Consider the following 20,619-nt stretch of genomic DNA (forward strand, 5'->3'; position numbering starts at 1 on the left):
ACTTGCACAATTTACTTTTTGCATGCCACATATTAAGTTAATTTACTCAATAAATCAACTTCACATATTTTTATTACAAATAAAAATCTATAACTGTGTAGCGCAGTAAAGTCCTGAGCATTATCGGGCTATGATGAGACACGCATGCACCCCCCCCCCCCCCCCCCCCCGCCCCCCCCCCCCCCCCCCCACACACACACATTAAAGCATACAGTGCAGTATCAAAGCACAAAGGGCACCATTTAAGTAAACAGTAGTAGAGATATTAGACATTCACAGACAGTTATTATCATAGATATATATTCGGTTGCACAAATTAGCTTTTATTTGACTTTTTCTTGACCTAATGTTTTTTTTTTTTCTTGTCAAATACCAGATACTTTAACCTCTGCATGTTACGATGCAGGTAGGTGGACCCAAACGCAGGACACTGACAAGAGGGAGGTGAAGATAAGATGGTTTATTTAAGGAACGAGCAAACTAGCAGGCAGGAAGGTGGATGATCCTGAAAGAACAGTTAATGTCAGGCTCCAAAAAAAATACTAGGAATAATTCTTAGAAAAACTGAGGTGAGCAACCTCGGTAGCTGAGACAATGATTAGACCCCTGGAAGTGTGAAGAGCCGAGGTTGAAACACTGCAGGGCTGATGAGATGATGTACTGCAGGTGTGTGGCTTGGAGCAGGTGAAACAGCTTAGTAGCAATCAGGGAGGTGGGAGAGTGAATGGAGAAGCCACGCACGCACGCACGCACGCACGCACGCGCGCACGCACGCACGCACGCACACACACACACACACACACACACACACAGCTGTGTACTTCTATCTTTGTGAGGACACTCATTGACATAATGCATTCCCTAGCCCCTTACCCTAACCTTAACCATCACAACTAAATGCCTGATCCCAACCCTTACACTAACCCTAACCTAAACCTAATTCTAACCTGGACCTTAAAACCAAGTTTTGAACCCTCAAACAGACCTTTGAAGGTCCGTCCCAAAGAGAGGACCGGCCAAAATCCTCACTTTCCAAAAATGTCCTCACTCTGAAGGTCTAAAACTCAAAGTGGTCCTCACAAAGACAGGTGTACAAGAACACACACACACACACAGACACACACAAAGACAGACAGACTAACAGGGGACCACTGGAAACACAGGAGAGAGGGAGACACTGGGAAAACAGCTGGAGTACGGCGGTGACACTGCACGCCTCTAAACATCCTTCAAATGAAACAATCTGAGGTTGACCTGCTCACAGCTCATGTCCACACGAGAAGACCATAACTAGTGACGAGGGGTCACAAGCAGTGGTACTAGTACTTTGCTCATGGGCTCATGAATAAACAAACGTGGCCTAGGCGACAATGCAGCGGTGTGAGTGGGCCGAGACAAGAGAAGACTAGCAGCATGTCCATATAGTCATTATCAACACAACAGCGTTACTATAGCCTGCCTAGTATATAACAAAAACTGATACACCCCTGTGCAATATCACTGAAATATTAAATGATTTACCTTGTACCATCTTACAATAATTATATTATTTTTAACCCTTTAATGTCCTCATGAAGACAAAAGCAATGGAATAATTCTCTCTTTGTATTTTTCATGTCCTTGGGACAATAATACCAACAATAAATGTTTTTTATTTTAATATAAGCCTCTACCAAACGGTTGAGATGTCGCTTCGTGGCAAAAGTAAAACACAATGTACTGTTATTATGTTACTAATGTGTTAGTATACCAACATATAGTCAATTTGTTACCATGGAAATAGTAATACAGTGCTAGTATTATTTCTATGTATTTATTCTAGATATTTACCATATTTATAAAAAGATAATAAAACATCTCAGAAATGATCTGAAATCATACTGATATGATGGTTTCATCAAATACATAATGGAATAAAACTAAATGTATGATCTTAAAAAATTATGTTAACAAAAGTGGATGTTTATATTTTTTTTGTTTCATAAAAATAGTACATTTATTATCTTAACATCTCTAATTTTACCTCTAAAAGAAAATTCAACCGTTTGGTAGGGCACATTTTTGGACGGTAAAAAAAGTCATACTTATTAATTCAATCAATTATTTCAGCATGTATTTATATATATATATACTGTATGCCCAAAAGCATCGGTCCACAACAAGTTTCATCCTGAGCCTGGGTAAAACAGGGATATTATTGTTATTAAACTGTGAGCAAGATACTCTCCAGTACTCTACCCCACCCCTAAAAAAGCTGACAATAAAAGCAGACTTCTAAAAGAAATACAAAACCATCCCCTTTTCCTGTCCCTTCTTCATTAATAACAAGGTAGTAATTTGATTAATTGGTAATATGAAGCAGCTATAATCAATGTTATTATAAGAAGAAGCTGCCCCCACATGGCGGTATTAAATTGTGCAGAAATCTGTTCATGTACTTTTTCTGTGACACCGGAAACAAAAAATAACAACCTGTAATGATTGTGAGTCATCTTCATTTTATTTAAACTGACACAAGCTTGTTAAAGAGTCATGTTCATCATAGTTATCAGTATTTTGAAAATAATAGCAGACTATTGTATTTGGTGCCTTATAGTTTTTCAATACATTCACTGTATAATAGCATGCAAAATCTGTTACGTTTACATATAGGGAAATTTGTAAAAAATATAGATATCTTCTTTTTTTTTTTTACCAGAACAACAGTTTGACAGTAACAATGTGTAATTTGTAACTTAGATACTAGAAAACCAGTCTTAGAATCACAAGTATTGTTTGTCTTAAAGGGCTTTACAAATAACAGTTGAACATTAAATCAATTGTAAATGTATCAATTCTATACATTTTGAGTAACTCAACAATTTTCTTAATGCAGCAATTCCTGTTACATGACAGGACATTTCACAGTATAACACACCCTTATCATCCCACTCAGGGTCTGGGAATACCGGTAGTTGTTACAATCCAATCCATGTATCTACAGACGTCCATGAATCCAGCTGCTTCAACACAGGCATGGGTAGCATTACCGCTGAATACATGGACACCGCAAATCCTGCCATTGAACACCACTCCTCCACCAGAGTCACCCTGTGAGAGAGATGTAAATATTGTTTGTTACAAACTTTTATATTTGTTTATTGATATTCTCATTTATATTAAAGTAGTAAAACGTGTAATGACTTTTAGGAAAGATATAAAGTTAAAAGCCATGCCCACTCACTGGACTTGTAGACACTCCAGGACTTTGGTAACATTTCCAGTGTTGATACTGTCTGGTCGCGTAGAATCCTTGGTAGTTCGTCTGCAAACAGTTTATGAGCCGCTGACAGTTGATAACCGTGGTGTTTGCACATTGGAGAACAGTTGCTCTACCAGGTTCTAGATGAAAATAAAAGAAAGTGTTTCTTTACTAGAAAATTAAGAAGCTTCATCGTTACCTACTTAACTTGTACACAGAAAATTATTCAAAAAAAATATTTTTTTTTAAGAATCCAACATCATCTTTAAATTAGGTTATTCATCTGATTTATTAAAAGTAGATAAATGTGTCAATTGGTTCAAAAAGAGTGTTATGAAAACGGTGTACGGTGATTTATGTTTTATTTTGTATATACAGAAATATAATTAAGAAGCTGCAAACATTTAAGACTAAATTAATATGTATTGAATGTAAATATGTGTCAGTAGTGTTACTAACCGAACACTAACCGTGATAATTGTTAGCATAAAGTAATAATAATAATAAAAGATTTTCTCACGTCTTTCATTATTAGGGCCCATAGTCATGGATGCACGACCTGCAATCTCAACTGTATCATCTCTGAAATACAAGACAAAGAACAAAAATGAACAGTTTTCCTCAGAGTTCCTGAAGAGTTGAGCTTTCAGACTTATTAAAGAGGGAAGATCACAACTCACATATTGAGAGGATTGGGAGGGCCACAGTCAGGAAGTGGAACAGGTTGAATCAGAGTAGGGTTAGTTAGCTCCAGCAGCATGATGTCATGGCTCCTGTTCTGGTCGTCGGTATAGATGTGATGTTGTTGGATTTCCACTGGTGTCCCTTGACCTCCTGGATGGATACCTAAAACTGCTCTCATAATCCTACAAATAAGTAAAGGTTAAAGAGGACCATCACTGAATTAATGTAAATACCTAATACATATCAAATTTGAATAGGTCAGTACCTACTGAACATGAACATAATCAATTCTATCTTCTTTATGGGAATGCTATAGTTCATCACACCATTACTGACTGCTGCTTCAGGACTTTATGACATTTATCAAATGTATGAGTGACAGTTTCATTTAAAGGTATAATATGTAAAAATTGTCTGTTGCTGTTTGTGAACAACCGGCGTTCAACGTTGGCCACTCCTCCTCGGCTCAACGAGCATGCGAGGGAGAGAGAGAGCAGCGATGGCCGAGCGAGCTACACAGTGACTGAAGAGAGGGAGCGACATTAGTGAAAACAAAGCAGTGAATCAGAGAAATAAAACATTATTGTTGAAGTCCTGAACACAGCAAGATAAGGGGAAAAGAGGAAATGCAGGCAGAGGGCTGCAGAGTCTCTGTAGATACAAACACCACATACTTCTTGTGGGTCAGAAGTCATGATTGAGAGGTATCATTTTTGTATCAGTCCACTGGTCACTGATCAGAGAGCCACCATTACCTACCATTATCTGCTATCAATCTCACAAAGTACAGATGCTCAGTTTTGTTAAGTTTTAAACCGAGATTTCTTTAAGGCAAATTTGAAAACAGCCTTTTAGTGTCAAACTCTGAACATTTGAATGTAACAATAAGCGAAACATATTTTTGAGTGAAGTGGGCCTTTAAGTGTAACTAATGCCTTTCTTACCTTGCTGGATTCCAGCAGTGTTCTGCAGTCAGAATCCACTGGTCACCGATCAGAGAGCCGCCACATATTGTGAAAACTGCACCAGGAAAAGCTGTATATGCTCTCACTTCAACATGGTACAGACGCTCAGTTTGTGTACAATTCCGACCTCCGATGATTCTCTTCTGCAGATCCACCACTGTGCTCGCTGTGACACCTGAAACAGAAAGTCCTCCACCAGGTGACTGTGAGTTAGAACAGTGGTTATTGTGGAGAACAACTCATCCACTCTCTAGAAAGTTATTAATATACATGTTGAATTGTGGTAAAAGTTGTCTGATTGTTCCTATGGAAACCCAGCATTACAGGTTATTTTTTTACAATAGGTTACACACACATCTCTATGTGTTCACTTTTTCAAAACTGTTCAGTTCTCTTTACTGACATGAAACTCAGCACAGCGACCTAAAACAACACTAAGAACAGGAAGCATTAGATATATGTATCACTATTGTCTTTGAAGTGTCTTATATAATTAGCATAAACCACAATTCCATTACAACAAAAAGAAGGGCTTCTTTATTTTCTTTACTGCATGAATTCCTCTATGGGGTTGAGGAATGGAGAGGAAGGTACACGGTTTCAATGTGAAGATGGTGTTTGTGTAAGAGGAAAGGCAAGTTTACATGGTCACCAGAAAGTGAGATTAATCTGACATAAATTGACTGTTACTGTCTGTTAAGAACCATTCAGAACAATACCTAACAATATCTCTATGTCTGAGTGCTGCCACTTCCTCCCTGCCGAGTCCCTCCATTTTCACAGTGCCATCTGCAGCCTAGCTTTTTTTCAATTCAATTCAATATAATACAACTTTAATAATTCAAGAAAGCAATATGAATTTGGGCAAGTAAAAACAGACAGAAATCAGACATATGCACAGACAGACATGTTCATGCAAAGTAACTGTTTTGCCTATGTTAGGCTGATGATGCAACTGTTTAAAAAAAGTAATATGAAATAAATGAGTCATAATAAAATAACTATAAAAATATATATGAATCAAGAAATTGTCCACATGGCACATTTTTTAAATACATTTAAGTATTTTATGTTTTTCATTAGCCAAGCTCCAGATAGAGCACATAAATGTCCTTTAGTTCCTTCTTACTTTCTTAATGTCATCCACCATCTGCTGTCTCAACCCTGGACAGTGTTGCCAGATCTCACGAGAGAAACAAGCAACCAGGTCTATAGAAACAAGCCCAAAAGAAGCAACTCCCCCTCAATAAAAAGCCCAAAACAAGCAATCTTACCTTCCTACCACAACATGAGAGAGGCAGCCACTTGATCACTTCATATATATGAATGAAATTATTTTGGATTGCATGCATTTCATTTGCATCTATTTTTAGCTTGTAACTTTACATTTTTCTTGTCACCTAAACTTAAAGAAGTTGATCTTTTAATTTCATTTTTGCAAAGACTGAATCCAGTGTTGGTAATCCTCATCGAAGAGAACGCTGCTGCGTTTCTTTTATGTTTTTCAGTGCCAGCATGTTGAACCAGATCAGCATTATTAGTTCGTATATCACACCTACAATTACAGCAAACTGTCTTTGAATCGTCTGAGAGAGACGGGAGCAAGACCAAATAAGCAACTACACTTTAGAAACATGCTCAAAAAAATGCAACCCGTGACCACCAATATTTATATGCGACTTGGCAACTCTGCCCCTCATCACTAAGAGCTGCATCATACCACCTATTTAAAAAAGAAACAGGCGAGAGCCATTATGAAAACAGACACTTCTCAGTTGTATTGGCTGTTTTCTGTCATTGTTCAGTCAGAGGCCACCTCACACCTCCAAGTGATCTGGAACTCAGCTGCCAGGGTATTAATGGGCATCAGAAGAAGACATCAAGTCACACTGGCTTCCTTTACACATTTTGAAATTGATTTAAAAGTGCTGTTGCTTACAGATTTAAAAGTCTCTTAACATCCTATGAGAGGTGTAATAACAGTACTTCTAATGGATTAACTCAAAATACATTATTTAAATAAAAACTATGTCAAGCACATAGATTGGTTAAAGTAAGCAGCAACAGGTAACTACTCACCGGCCCACAGCAAAAGGAGAAGACGTGTCATGCCACCCAACTCGTTCAACGACTGCCCGCCTGGTGGAACAGTGGTGCCTTTTCAAATCTGTTCACACTGTCCTGCTGGCCTTCGAACCACCAATCACCTCATGAAGGTTTATCAACACAACCCCATTGGCTACAAAGGTCTGCACATATGCAAAGTTAAAGCAACGACTGGACAGTTACTACAATACACACACACTACAATAGCCAGAGAAGAAAAAAGCAGGCAGATTACACCAACATGAAACAGACATCATTGTGTGCTGCAGTAGATGAACACAGATATTATTTAAGTATATAATAGAGAGATTCATTAAAGTTGGTTTTAAGTCAATATTTTAATTGAGAGGAATTCCTTTAAAGTAATTAGGTGAAATTGTTACTGTATACCTGTACTGTAGGTCTATTAAAACACTCCTTCATATAACTTCTTCATCTTTGTCCAGAAACATCCCCAGAACCCCGTTAGGATCCTCCTCTAAAACCAAACAGATCTCTTTTCTTCTACTTTTTTCTAACCTCCTCTTATGCAAAAACACTTAAGACTACATGTAGGTGGATAGTGGTACATTTTTTTTATATATCTTTTTCTGTCTGTCTTGGGTGCTCAGAGTATTTTCATATGTAACTGTCCTCTGGAGATTAAACAACAGGTTTTATGCCAGTTAATAAGTAAAATATTCCCTCTTGCCGTTGGCTTATCCAAACAGAGGAGCTCAGGTGAGGTCTGTAAATTCACAGAGTTTTTACTGGCCTCATGGTGTGATAGTACACCATATTTTAATAAACTAAACGTTAGCACACTACGGTTACGTTGTCCGAGCAGGTAATGTAACCAAATGCATATTTAAATCTCACTATCTCGTTTACGCAACGATCTTTGTGTTCACTGACATTTTAAAATTGGTGGTGATCTAACAGAAACAGTATAATGTATATTTTGCTGACAGCTTTCTGTACTAGGATGTAGTCTGTATTTCCAGGTAATAAGTCAGGTATTGTTCTGTATTGGAAGGATAAGTTTTGATCACACTGACAGTTCACTCACCAGTAGTGAGGAAACTCTCTCTCTCTCTCTCTCTCCCTCAAATGCATGTGCACATTCAGACACACTATGCAGTATCAAAGCACAAAGAGCACCAGATAGCCTGTCATATGAGAAATGATCAGTCATTGTACCGCTGAAGAAGAAGAAGAAAAAGAAGAAGAAGAAGAGGAGAGTTGAGGAAACAGAGGAGGAAAGAGGAGATGAGAGAGTGGTTCCCAACCTGTGGTTCCCCATAAGACTAGAGTTGAAAGAGGAAATGACAAGTAAACACACACACACGCACGCACGCACGCACGCACGCACACACACACACACACACACACACACACACACACACACACACACACACAGGTACACTGTATATAAAGACATCACCAGTGACAAAGAAAGACTGATAAAGAGAGGAAGAAACAAAACTGTATTTCAACTTCTGATACGTGCAGACAATTACTGTAAACTTCATATCTGATCTTGCCTCCCAACCCGAAAAAATGTTTTTTAATTTAACAAGAAACATAGATTCTGGAGCTTGTAATGCCCGGTTATCAGCATGCGTGATTTGATTCGTCAACACATTTTTTTTTTTTTCAGTCATCTCCATTAATGCTCACGCAGCCATGCTAATGACTTACGGGGCCCTCGCAGTGGAGCGGAGCCATTTCTCTGGTGAAATGCATCGATAAAATTTACAAAGTGAGCAATAATGGATGAGTAGTTTTTACGGGGTGATTAGGCTAATGTGCTTTTAATTGGCAGGAGGGAGCTTCTTTTGTTAAGGTATGCGGAGTTAGTGCAGTAGAGTAGACAGGAGTTGTCGAGCACCGTGCTCTTCAAACAAATTATGAAAAGACGACACGCGAAGGCTGCAGGTACGCTCGTCATTCCAATGTGATTTTGGAAAGCCGTTATTTTTTTTAATGTTTCTTTTATCCAGCAGATTCTCTCAGCATCCTCTATATAACCTGGAAATGTCCCTCACATCTGCTTTCATCTCCATATCATACATTACCTTTCCCCCTCCTTCTCCTTCAACAGCGACTCCATAGAGTTTAGACTAAATGTGAGTGGCACCAGTTTAATATGCACTTTACCTAATCAGATAGCCTGATCTGATTTGCTCTGAAACCCTTAAGTGAAACTGGAGCCGAAGACATATTGACCTGATTAAAACCCTCATCCTACCGACGAGGGTCCCCGTCAGCAGACTCCAGAGGCCTACTTTTTCCTCATATCTCAAAGGTGCTTTATTCTATCATTGTAATATTTCATGACTTTTTCAATCAATTTGTTCCTAATGACTTCATATCATTGTTTTTTTGTTTTAAGTAGTACTTTATGAAAAGACCAATGTATTGGGGTCCTAGGGGACCCCAGTCAACAGCACCCGACTGCAGCCTCTGCAGTTAAAAGATATAAAATAGAATAGATTTGCCATGGGTCCTAATTTCATTGTGAAGGAAACGTAGTTGCGACAGACACTGCACTGCAGATTTCCCCATGTGCTCTGTCTATTTTTGTTTTACACAATATGCAAATTAAAGGACCAATATGATATATATTAAGTGTAATAAATCTTAAAATGACCATAATATGTTATCAGAGATTAAGGAAATGTGCTAAATTGAAATACTGGCTGTGTTGCCTTTCAAGGCATTTATTTAATTTTCTCACATCTTCTTTAAGCAATTATATATAAAAAACGAGATGGAAATAATTACTTTATAGTTAAAAAGAAATTCATTTGTAAAGTTACATTATTTGTCAGTTCCTGTCATTTCACGATGTCACTTCCTTTGGAAGTCACTTCCTGTGTAGTCACTTCCTGTTGACTAACTTCCTGTTTAGCTCTACCTGGGTTTGTTGAAAGCATGGCAGACATGAGCACAGTCCGAATTCAATCCGCTAGCATCCATATTGAAGCATCATAGAGGCAATGCCGTAAGTTGATTCACTTGATGGTAGACATGTTAAGGATCATATATTAATCAAGATTTCGTTAAAAAATGATGTTTGATAAGTTGTTTAAAACGTTTTTGTTTACAATTGTATACAAGCTAAAACAATGCCAGTAGCCATGATAACTGCTACTAGAGCTGTATAGAGTGTATATTCATATTTACAGCTACTGTATGTACAATATATTTAGTTAAAAAACACACTCTAAATATTTTTGTATCCTTTTATTTACAGTTTTCACCAACATGTCAATGAGGAATTGTGACAGTAAATGGTCAACCTTACTACGACTCTGTCTTCATTGGCTGCGGTTTAACTTGGTGTTTAGTCAGAGTTTCAACACACTGAACGAGAACACTACACTGGCTTCTCCGACAACAATGCTACAGCTGGTATGATCTGCTTTGAAATTTCCATTCTGGTCCAGAACATCTGTTTTTGTTTTGGACCTCACGACGCTTTCCCTTGAGCTCAAGGAAAAGTGGTCAGGAAAAGACATTAATATAAATATTTTTGACTATTCGACTGCAGCCCTGATGTCTCAGAGACACTGTGCCTCACAGGTGCCACTCATCTGCAATTAGCTGCCTGACTACCTGAAGACAGGAGCAGACATACAGTATATACAGGCAAACCCAGCACTCAAACAGAATACAGTGCCAGGTGGTGTTTAGGGGGGTGTTTAGGGGGACATAGCAGGTCAACAGTAGATGTCCCATAGAAGTGGTGTACATCATCTGAAAGATAGGAACCTTGAGGTTAATTTGAGATGCAGCTCAGCACTGTGTCAAGTTCTTCTAGTCATAAATCTGTAATAAACATGAATGAATGAATTATTTAAGATGGATTGTGAAAGTGTATAAGGGCTGAGTACATTATGATAGAAGTATATGATGGCCATTCCCATGCTCTATTATGTCTCATAAGTTGCTGCAGCAATTTTTGGGTTGACAACATATTTTATACAGTTTAACCATTTTGTACCCATCGAGAATTGATAAAAATGATCAATAATCCCTCCAAAATATCACATTAGGAATCCAAGACCTTGAGGAACACCATAGAAAAAGCCATGCTGTCATTTGGTATTAAAAACTTTTGACTTTTAGAGATTTCTTCAAGAATTGTATTTTTCTGTGATTGAATGGCGAGCCCTTCCGTTCTGTAAACTGCAGAGAAACCCCCTTAACGTCCATTTACCTAGGAAAGCCATCAATCCTCTGAATGCTCTAGTTCTGTAGTTTGTGGCTGTCAAGTTTCATGAGGCTGTGATTATCCTATAGGTCACTACAGGTCATTTTATACAGTGAGGTCATGTTTAAAAAAAAGGTCTCAATACGATAAAAAGGCTCCTATGGGGACTAACATCATCCCACATGAATACAGTTGGGCTCATTGGATCCACAAGAGTCCCAGCTTTACAGTGAGACCCAATTTATGTAATACCAAGACTGTTTAGGGACCCCAGTATGTAGAAATATTAAAATATAACACACTCCTTCCCGACAAGCTAGTATAACATGGTTGGTACCAATGGATTTTTTTCTAGTTGGTTAGATGGTTTTCTAGTTTCATATGATATCTGAATGTTCACTCTAGCTCTTAAACTGAACCTGCTGCAGCCTCTGAAAGACAGTAAAGCCGGTCGGGATCGTGGGTCTCAGAGGGGTAAACCCATTTTGGAGCGGTTCCGAACCACAGGGTGGATACACACATTATTTTCTTATGGAAACGGCCTTGGCGGAGGTCTACGTTCTTCTTCTAGTTGTTTGTGTTTCTGTCTTTTTGCATTTGCCTACTTTTATTAGCTCCGTTTTATTTCTCTTGAGAAGTGCTGTGTAAATTAAAAAAGACGAAAGAAAACAACTATTAATGGTGTTTTCCTTAATTGAAACTGCTGACATTATCTTCCATGACTCTAGGACCAGGCTAAGTCAGTAATACTGTATTCAGTCTACCACCACCACCATCTGAACCCGCTGAAAAAAATACTTTGGAGATGCAAGAGTTACACAGAATGGTTAAAAACACCCTAGATAAATGTATTAACACCCATAAAAAAAAGCAGCCACACAGCTACATGGCCAAGCGGTTATTAGCCTTTGGATAATAGAGGGCTCTGATCCAGGGATAACAAGAAAATGTCTCTGAACATTGCAAAAATGTGCCGCCTCTGATGTTGCCCAGTGAGCCAAACAGTTGAGTATAATGCTGTGTAATTACTACTATTATGATAATTAACATGATGATAGCATGTTACTTGATCATTGCACACATATTAAATTATTCACTCAAATGAGGCCTGTACTAAGAAGCAGGATTTGGGGTTAGTGAGGTTAAATTCAGGTTTAACCTTTTGTTATCAGTCCTACGACGGTGGCTCACTTCTTACCGGGGTAGATCACCATGGTAACTGAAGCCTCGTCCACACTGGGAACGTCAGGAGGGCGTGACGGCTGCGTTACCTGTTGTTTTTTTATTTTGGCATCCGTGTTAACAGGTTAGAGCAGCCACACTGCCCACGTGAGATATTCGTGCAAAGGGTTTTTCAGAAAATGCAGTAGCCTGGGTAATTAAAGCTCAAAGGTCAGAACATATTGAAATATTCAGCACAGGTGTCACAGTTGGACTATCTGTCTCTCTACCATGGAGTTCCTCTCAAATGCACATTGATGCTACACTGACTTTGATGCTGTTATCTTGTGAAAGTACTGTAAGCCCCAAATGCTTTTGCAGTTCACTTGAGACCATCATAGTAACGAGTGTTGAGGCGAAGTGGTCCGGGTCAGTCCATGACAACCGGATCTTCAGGGAGTCTGCACTACGCCATAGATTTAAGCAGGTTATGGCAACTGAACCTTACATGTTATTTTTTAAACTGCATTTTGTGATACTAATCATAGCCATGGGTTCCTTTTTTATCTGCAGAGCTGCTCAGTGGAGTGCTGCTTGGTGACAGGTGGTACACCTGCCAGCCCTTGCTAATGACCCCTTATCCTGACCCCTGATGCAAACAAGATTCACCCCTGGCCCTTACCAAAACTAGGGTCAGGAGAAAAAATGACCTTTGGCAACATAAAAGCACACTTCACCTGCCTGTGTGGTGCTCAGAGTAGCCTCACTTTTCTTTCTTTTATATCACTGCCGTGCAGCTGATACACCAGTGTGAGCTCAGCATGCTGCTGCTTTTCATTATGCAGTGATATAATAAGCCTATTAATTTACGCATTCACACAGTCAGCAATTTTTTTTGCCAGCTGTTCTTCCTGCGTTTGGCAGCTGCAACTGTGTTACTTTTGGCCTGCATGATGTGTGTTTGAATTCTTTGTATTTCTGTGGAAGGGAAGGGAGTTGAAATCCCGTTTCATTTCCACTTTCATACTCCATTAGCTGAGATACAACATTGATATACAGTATTAGACAGGAGAGAGCAAACACATTTAAAAAAAGGAGTATAAAAGGAGTACATAAGGAGTTTTCTGCCAAATTGAAGGTTCACCATAGTCCTATCCCAAACCAGCTAGAATGTGCACTGTTGCTGATTTACAATACTCCACTACGCTGAAATAAGGAAAGCAAAGAATGATGATAATTTAAAGCTGCATTTTTCTTACCTACCACTCGGGGGCAGCAGAACAAGCTGGACACATTGACCCATCTTCACCTTATAAAGTAGGCAATGGTGTACGTCATTATATTCAGTGTAATCATGGCTCTCCTGCGGCTCTTTAATTCTGATGTATTGAACGTATTACACAATCCCTTAGATATCATCAATAGATTGCTACGTAGAGAAGCTCTCTGGATCAGTGAACTTAACGCTGTTGAACCATCAGGACTTAATGAAGAACTAAGCCTGACGTGTTTTTTATAGCCTGAACCAAGCCGTACTCGTTACTTAACCACATTGCTTGACGCAGGCTGATGATATTATCATTTATGATACGGACTTTCTTTATCCCGTCATGTATGTTTTTTTTGTCTGTTGATCATCTGATTGTAGCTCACTGGCATTTAAGATATTTAAGACATTTTTTGATATTTGGGTGAGGGATGTTTTTATCTTTGTCGTTATTTATCACTATTATTACAGTTATTTTTGATATATGTACATGGATGTTGTCACTGAAACTGCTATATATATATATTTACTTTTACCTCTCTTTTTATTATTATTATTATATGATGGATGATTGTTTAACCTGCCTAAATGCAGCTTATTGTTCCCTCCCCTTTTTTTTCCCAGCCTATGCTGAATCAGTTCCCAACTAGGGGAGGTTATTTAGGATGTGAGTCTCAGATCTGTTTGCCTCTGATGAAGACGCAGTTGGCGTCGAAATGTTAGTATTTAATAAAGTTGACTGCCTTAAATCCGTGCGCTCCAGTGTGCTTTGGAACTGTTCTCTGAAGTCTCACCTGTTACTAGATTGCCCTACTCTGTGAGCACCGAAAAAGGCCTGCTATTCCTCGTGAGGCGGCTGTGGCGCGTTTAACCTTCCTTCTTCAATGTAGGCAATGGTATTAGTAAACATTTGCTTATTCGCACATTATATACCTGCATATATTTGTGTTTTTTGTCAGCCTGATTAATGTAACTCCAGCATTCACTCTCCTTTAGCTCTTTATTGGCCTCAACCAACAAAATATGTGGCTCCTTAGCTGCTAAATACTCCACTATGTTCACCAGCTAGTCACTAACTGTGTCTGTCTGATGCTGGGACAGGGTGGTGTACAGTCGCTTTATCAGAGCATTTACACTGAAAATAGCTGGCTGATGGAAACAAGGTTGATGGAAGCTGAGATTGCTTCTCTGCACGCACACGCGCACGCGCACACGCACACACACACACACACACACACACACACACACACACACAAAAGGGCTGAAAGACACCGTGACACACGGTGAATATAGAATATATTGATCAATGGAGCTTTACCCTCTATGTCCTGCTGCTTTGTTAAATATTATTTTGCTCTTGTACAGCTAGTTTTCTTACACTGCTTTTTCATGTTGAGTTGAAATAAGGTGTGTAATGTGTAATGAAGTTAAACTACAGACAGAGAGAAAGACAATTTTAATTTGGCTCTTAAAGTTAGAATCCATAAAGGGGAATTCCATTGATTTTACACATCAAAGTTTGTGTACAGGTGTCGGCTCCAGAGGGAGCTGTGTGAAGTCTGATAAATGTCCTTGAGTGATGCGACTTGAGTCAACTTTGGTCGGCGTTGAAGACTACAAGTTTGAAAATGAAAAAAAAAAATCCGGGGCTGTGGCATTAGAAAGAAGTGAGACAACCAAACCTCCATAGCCGGCTCCTTATCTCTGCTTAATGCCAGTAACTCATGGCTACATTAGCTGCTAAGGTGACCATATTTTCAAACCCGCAAGCCGGGACCTTTAAGTGTATGTGCACGTGCTAATGTGCACGCAAATCTCCAAATGTCAAACTTTTAATACCAAATCACAGCATGGCTTTTTCTATGTTGTTCCTCAAGGTCTCGGGGTCTTAATGTGGTATTTTGGAGGGATTATTCATTGTTTTTATCAATTCTCGAGTGGTAAAAAATGGTCAAATTAAGCAGCAAATCTGTGTAATAAATGGTATCAACCCAAAAATTGCTGCAACAACTTATGAGACATAATAGAGCATGGGGATGGTCATCATATATCATAATGTTCTAAACCTTTATTCAGTCTCACAATTTATTTAAAGCTTTCAGATGATTTACACCACTTCTATGTGGCATCTACTGTTGACCTGCTATCTTCCCTTAAACACCCCCTGTACCCCCCATAAAAAAGACAAAACTAGGTCTATTGTGGGTCTCAGAGGGTGAAGCAATGAAAAGAAAAAGGATCGTCGATGTATTTTGTGACACATAAAGTCTGTGTATTGTATCGTATAGTAGAGAAATGAGGAGATATGTCACAGCAGCTCGGCAAGCAAGGCGTCTATCAGTATCCACGGTGATGTTTGGTAAACAGTGGGACGCACATAAACTCTCCATTGTAAGCATCAATTTAGTCGGCGCCCTCCACAGCTGTGAGTGTGAGTTCATGTGGAGTGATACTGTGAGGTGAAGGGTGATGGAGAGGGACCGGTTTGGGAAAGGACCTCTCTGGAAGTACTACCCCCCTCTGGTACTAATGCCACTTCTGATACTTCATGCTAAAGAGGACACTGAACTGGCACTTAGACAGCTGAGATGACAAACATTCAGGGCCCTAAGCAGCTGTTTATGTCCTTAGCTGTGTCCCAGTATAAGGGCCTTCTGGATTGTGAAAAACTGTGAGTAATGATGCAGTGTCTGTGTCTAGATTTGGACAAAAGACTGCTGCAATTGGTGGAGCCATTAAAATAAGACAGGCATTGTTGCTCTGTCATAAGTAGGGGTGTCACGATCTCGATGCCACATCAGAAATCGATCAAAACTAGCTTCCGATCTTAACCATCAAAATCATTTTTTTATCTCTCTCTCTCTCTTCGCTAGTGATGTTACGTGCTGTGCTGAGGCTTTGGAGCGCGTGTCGAGTAATCCAGGAAGTTTTCTGTGAAGTGCGTATTAAGGCTTGTATCTTTTTAGACCAATAACGTCATTGAAGACACCCAAAGCTGAAATACAAATTGAAAAATGGCTGTTCGTGTCTGTATGTTTCCTTTAGTTACACAAGCACATTCACTGCCTTCTGTCCGGTTAAACCACTGCCACATATCTGGAATATATCTGCCTGTTTTACTTTATTTGACTAGTATGTGGTTTCGTGAGCACATTAAGCCCTTTTGAGAACCAATTTCCTGGAGACCTTCAGTGTTTGACTTCACTTTTAATATACTTCACCCTTACCTACTTGTGTGTAATGTAACAGCCTTCTCACTCATGGTTAAAACTATAAACCAGCACAAAAATCACAATTACCACCATAAGCCACCATGTTCTGACCGGACACATTGCATTACAAACACTAACTAAAGTAGCTTTTGCATTTTGGAACATTAAACAGCAAACTTAAACTGCTCAGTCCAGCACTCAGTACTAGGCAGGCATGATGGGAAATGTGGGCCGTCCCTGTCGCTACAATACTCAGAGCACTTCCTAATGGCAGTGTCCAAGCCGCCTGCATGAGCAGCGCCTGACGGCCGCCTCGCTGAACTACTGCGTGATTCACGCGTCTGGTGTTCACACCAGCTGCGCCAGCCCTTTCTTTCTACATAGAGTTTGCCTTTCATAATGGCCTTTCATTTCATTATAAATGTCATTTATATTTATTTTAGACATAAAAAGTTTAAGAAATGTGTTGTAATCTGTAAATAATAGTAATAATTGAAGGGAAATCCCCTCAGGGATGTCTCACCTTCTGCGTGTTGGTTTGTCTTCTAAGCAGCTACAAGCTCAAAGATAAATCATACACAAGATATTATGTTAGTTAAAGTCAAACAATTTATTCCGAAGATATACTCATCAATAGTTGCACAGAGTTATTACAACAGATCTGGATTCATCAATGTGTCTCTGACGTCACGCAGCACGGAGGTCAGTTCGCAGAGAATGAATGAATAGTCGTTCTTTACACTTGATATTTATGCACCTTTAGGGTCTGAAGGAGGGACAGGGCGTTCTTAATGGGCAAGACCCAGTACTTTTCCATAGCTTTGTTATGTTACTTTTCTTGTGACCTAGATGACCTCTCACTTCTGCTACTTCTGACTCCATTCTACGTTATCCATTCTGCAAGAACACCCTGTTCCCTACCCCCTTCCTCCCTCTGTCCCAGGCTCGATAAGATATAAAGATGACACTTGTACACACATACCATACATGCTATTACCCAGTCCTACAATTGAATTACTATTACATATAAAACAGATGTTCTACATACATTATCCCTTTATTAGTATGATCAATTATAATTCTATGTTCTTACACCCTTATGTTATTTACCTCTACTTCTACTTGATTGTATTAGTGTATAGACTCAAACAAAGAGAAAGATAGACTATCTTTGTTTCATAAATACATACATTCCTTGCAAGTCATTATCCAATTTCAACCGGTTTTCTGATAGCTAGGCGTCTACCAGTCTGCTAGTGAGATTAGACCCAGTTACTTCATACGTAACACTAGATTTTCTACTTACGCAGAGACATATCTTAAAATACATCCTGAGATATTTCCAACATTTCCTCTTTTGAACTTATTAAAGTTCACCCTTGGCACACTGAAATATCAAAGAACGGTACAATCCTTGTATTATCTGTTCCTGTAACATAATTAAAATGAAATCACACCATCCCTTCTGCGGAACCCTCGGTTTCTTGATACAGAAACTCCATGTTGAGGAACCCTGGCCCTCCCCACGTTCCCTAAACTATAGTTGTTATATGACGGAGAACAAGGAGCACGAAAAGTACTACAACCTTTATATTGTAAAGCAGTAAAAAATAAAAAATAATGGAATATATGTCCACCTGAAGAGTTACCTATTCATTCTTGTAAGCCGTATTTTAACTGTAAAATCAGCAAGACCTTGAAACCTTCTTACCCTGTTGTATCTCTTTCAACTCATTTACATGCAATTTTATTTTACTGGAAATGCAAAAAGTCAACCAGTTACTCAATGTTTTTGACCGTGATGTTGTTATCTCACGTGTCTGTCAGTTGGTCTTCTCTGGTGTCCCTGCAGAGAAGCTTGCATCTACCCCAGGTGCTGTTCCGATGACTGGTGTCCCTGCAGAGAAGCTTGCATCTACCCCAGGTGCTGTTCCGATGACTGGTGTCCCTGCAGTGAAGCTTGCATCTACCCCAGGTGCTGTTCCGATGACTGGTGTCCCTGCAGTGACGCTTGCATCTACCCCAGGTGCTGTTCCGATGACTGGTGTCCCTGCAGAGCGATTTCCGGCGGTGTTGGCTCCCCTGTATCGATGCCGCCGGAGATGAGATCGCCTCCTGGTGGTGGACCGTTGGTGGAACAGCACTGTGTCAAGTGCCACCAGACGCAGCCTTTCCCTTTCAGTTGAACCGCTGTGGAGGTCCTTGCTGTCACCTGATGTGGTCCCGTCCAACGTGGTTCCGACCACTTCCTCTTTAACACCTTCAACCAGAGGTGTTCAGGGGGACCCGCCTTGAGTTCTGACCTCTGAGGTGGAGCAGGATAAGGAGCACCTGGACAGGAGAAAGCTGAAACAATAGCATTAACCGACTGATAATAGGGGCGGTACCCAACAGCGGGAAGCACACAGAAAGGATGCAAAGGACCGGGAAAGGGTCTGCCACAGGTAAGCTCAAACGGAGTCAGCCCTGTTGACGAGTTAACGGAAGAGCGAATTGATAATAGAACAACAGGGAGTGCATCAGGCCAGGACATTCCTGTGGTCTTACAGACTTTTAACAACTTCCCTTTAATGGTTCTATTAGCCCTCTCGACCTTTCCCTGCGATTCCGGGTGGTACACCGAGCCATATTTGTGTTCCAGACCCAAAACAGTCTCTACTTCTCTCAAATGTTTGTTTTTAAAATGAGAGCCATTATCAGTCCGAATGAGTTTTGGGAAACCGTGTTTAGGAATGTAGTCATTCACCAGACATTTTATGACCGCTTTTGCATCCTCTTTTCCAGTCGGATAGGCTTCTATCCACCTGGAGAAGGCATCCACTATGACTAACAAAAATCGTTTCCCTCCCACCCGGACACCCATATCCGTGAAATCCATGACCACCTGTTCCCCAGGTCCCTGGGGTTTAGGGTATTTGCCCACCGGTGGTTTGTCTGTAGGTCTGATGTTACACGCTTGACATATTTCACACCTTTGGACATAGTCCACAACAGTCTTCCTTTTCTGCGGGAACCACCACGCATCAAGGGCAAACATCATAATGGCCACACCAGCATGGCATAGCCCATGGGTTTGTTTCAACATAGTTGGAATCCAACTGTTTGGCATAACTGTTTTACCATCCTTTGTCCAAAGTTCTGACACACAGTTAGTGGCACCTGCATCTTCCCAGGCTTTTCTTTCATGCCCAGGAGCGTCCTCCTGAGCCTTTTTCACATCATCTAAAAAGGTACCCAGTTCATCAAACGAATTAAACTGTAACATCATCATACTATTAACAACATAGCCTGCAGCTCCCTTAGCTGCTTCATCGGCGGCATTATTCCCAATGCTTTCCGGGTCACTCCCTTCTGAGTGCCCTTTAACCTTAATCACAGCCACCTTCTCCGGAAGGTGGACGGCAGCCAATAAATCCCTCATGAGGCCTTCATGAGCCATGGATTTATTCCCACTCGTTTTGAACCCTGCCTGAACCCAGCCAGACATGTCCCTGTGTATAGCATTACAAACATAGGCAGAATCAGTAAAGATATTCACAGTTTTACCCTCGGCAATACGAAGCGCACATACCACAGCAGTTAGCTCAGCCGCCTGTGCAGATTGTTTACCCTCCAATGGGGACGCACATAGAGTAACTGGTTGATTACCGGGATTGACAAGTGAGACAACAGCATAGCCTGCTTTCAGTCCCTCAGTAGGATGCCTAAAGCAACAACCGTCTGTGTAAAGATTGAGCTGTGGTTCTGGCAGTGGGAGGGCTTCCAGCCCTGGTCTTAGTTTTACA

At 40.1% G+C, this 20,619-nt stretch overlaps 1 protein-coding gene and 1 long non-coding RNA gene across 2 annotated transcripts; one reads left to right on the top strand and one right to left on the bottom strand.

Annotated features, from left to right (window-relative positions):
- Positions 1-2,931: 2,931 nt before the first annotated feature.
- LOC119494936 (snake venom serine protease BthaTL-like) lies at positions 2,932-6,997 on the bottom strand. Its single transcript, XM_037781174.1, has 6 exons — positions 6,970-6,997; positions 4,870-5,065; positions 3,922-4,107; positions 3,762-3,823; positions 3,224-3,381; positions 2,932-3,090 (listed from the first exon to the last, which is right to left on the bottom strand). The coding sequence occupies exons 3-6, from the start codon at positions 4,101-4,103 to the stop codon at positions 2,932-2,934; spliced, it is 561 nt and encodes a 186-aa protein (XP_037637102.1). The 5' UTR covers positions 4,104-4,107; positions 4,870-5,065; positions 6,970-6,997.
- A 2,684-nt stretch (positions 6,998-9,681) lies between these two features.
- Positions 9,682-10,284, top strand: LOC119494657. Its single transcript, XR_005208261.1, has 2 exons — positions 9,682-9,982; positions 10,235-10,284. It is a non-coding gene; the product is annotated as an uncharacterized LOC119494657 (long non-coding RNA).
- Positions 10,285-20,619: the final 10,335 nt, after the last annotated feature.

This window comes from Sebastes umbrosus, chromosome 9, assembly GCF_015220745.1.
Source record: "Sebastes umbrosus isolate fSebUmb1 chromosome 9, fSebUmb1.pri, whole genome shotgun sequence".
Taxonomy (NCBI): Eukaryota; Metazoa; Chordata; class Actinopteri; order Perciformes; family Sebastidae; genus Sebastes; species Sebastes umbrosus.

Excerpts from the sequence above, each read along its gene's own strand:
- LOC119494936 (XM_037781174.1), bottom strand. The coding sequence starts at position 4,103 with ATGAGAGCAGTTTTAGGTATCCATCCAGGAGGTCAAGGGACACCAGTG. Across the intron at positions 3,824-3,921 it reads CCTCCCAATCCTCTCAATAT|AGATGATACAGTTGAGATTG; the intron begins GTGAGTTGTGAT and ends CTTGTATTTCAG. Across the intron at positions 3,091-3,223 it reads CTGGAGTGTCTACAAGTCCA|GGTGACTCTGGTGGAGGAGT; the intron begins GTGAGTGGGCAT and ends TCTCTCTCACAG.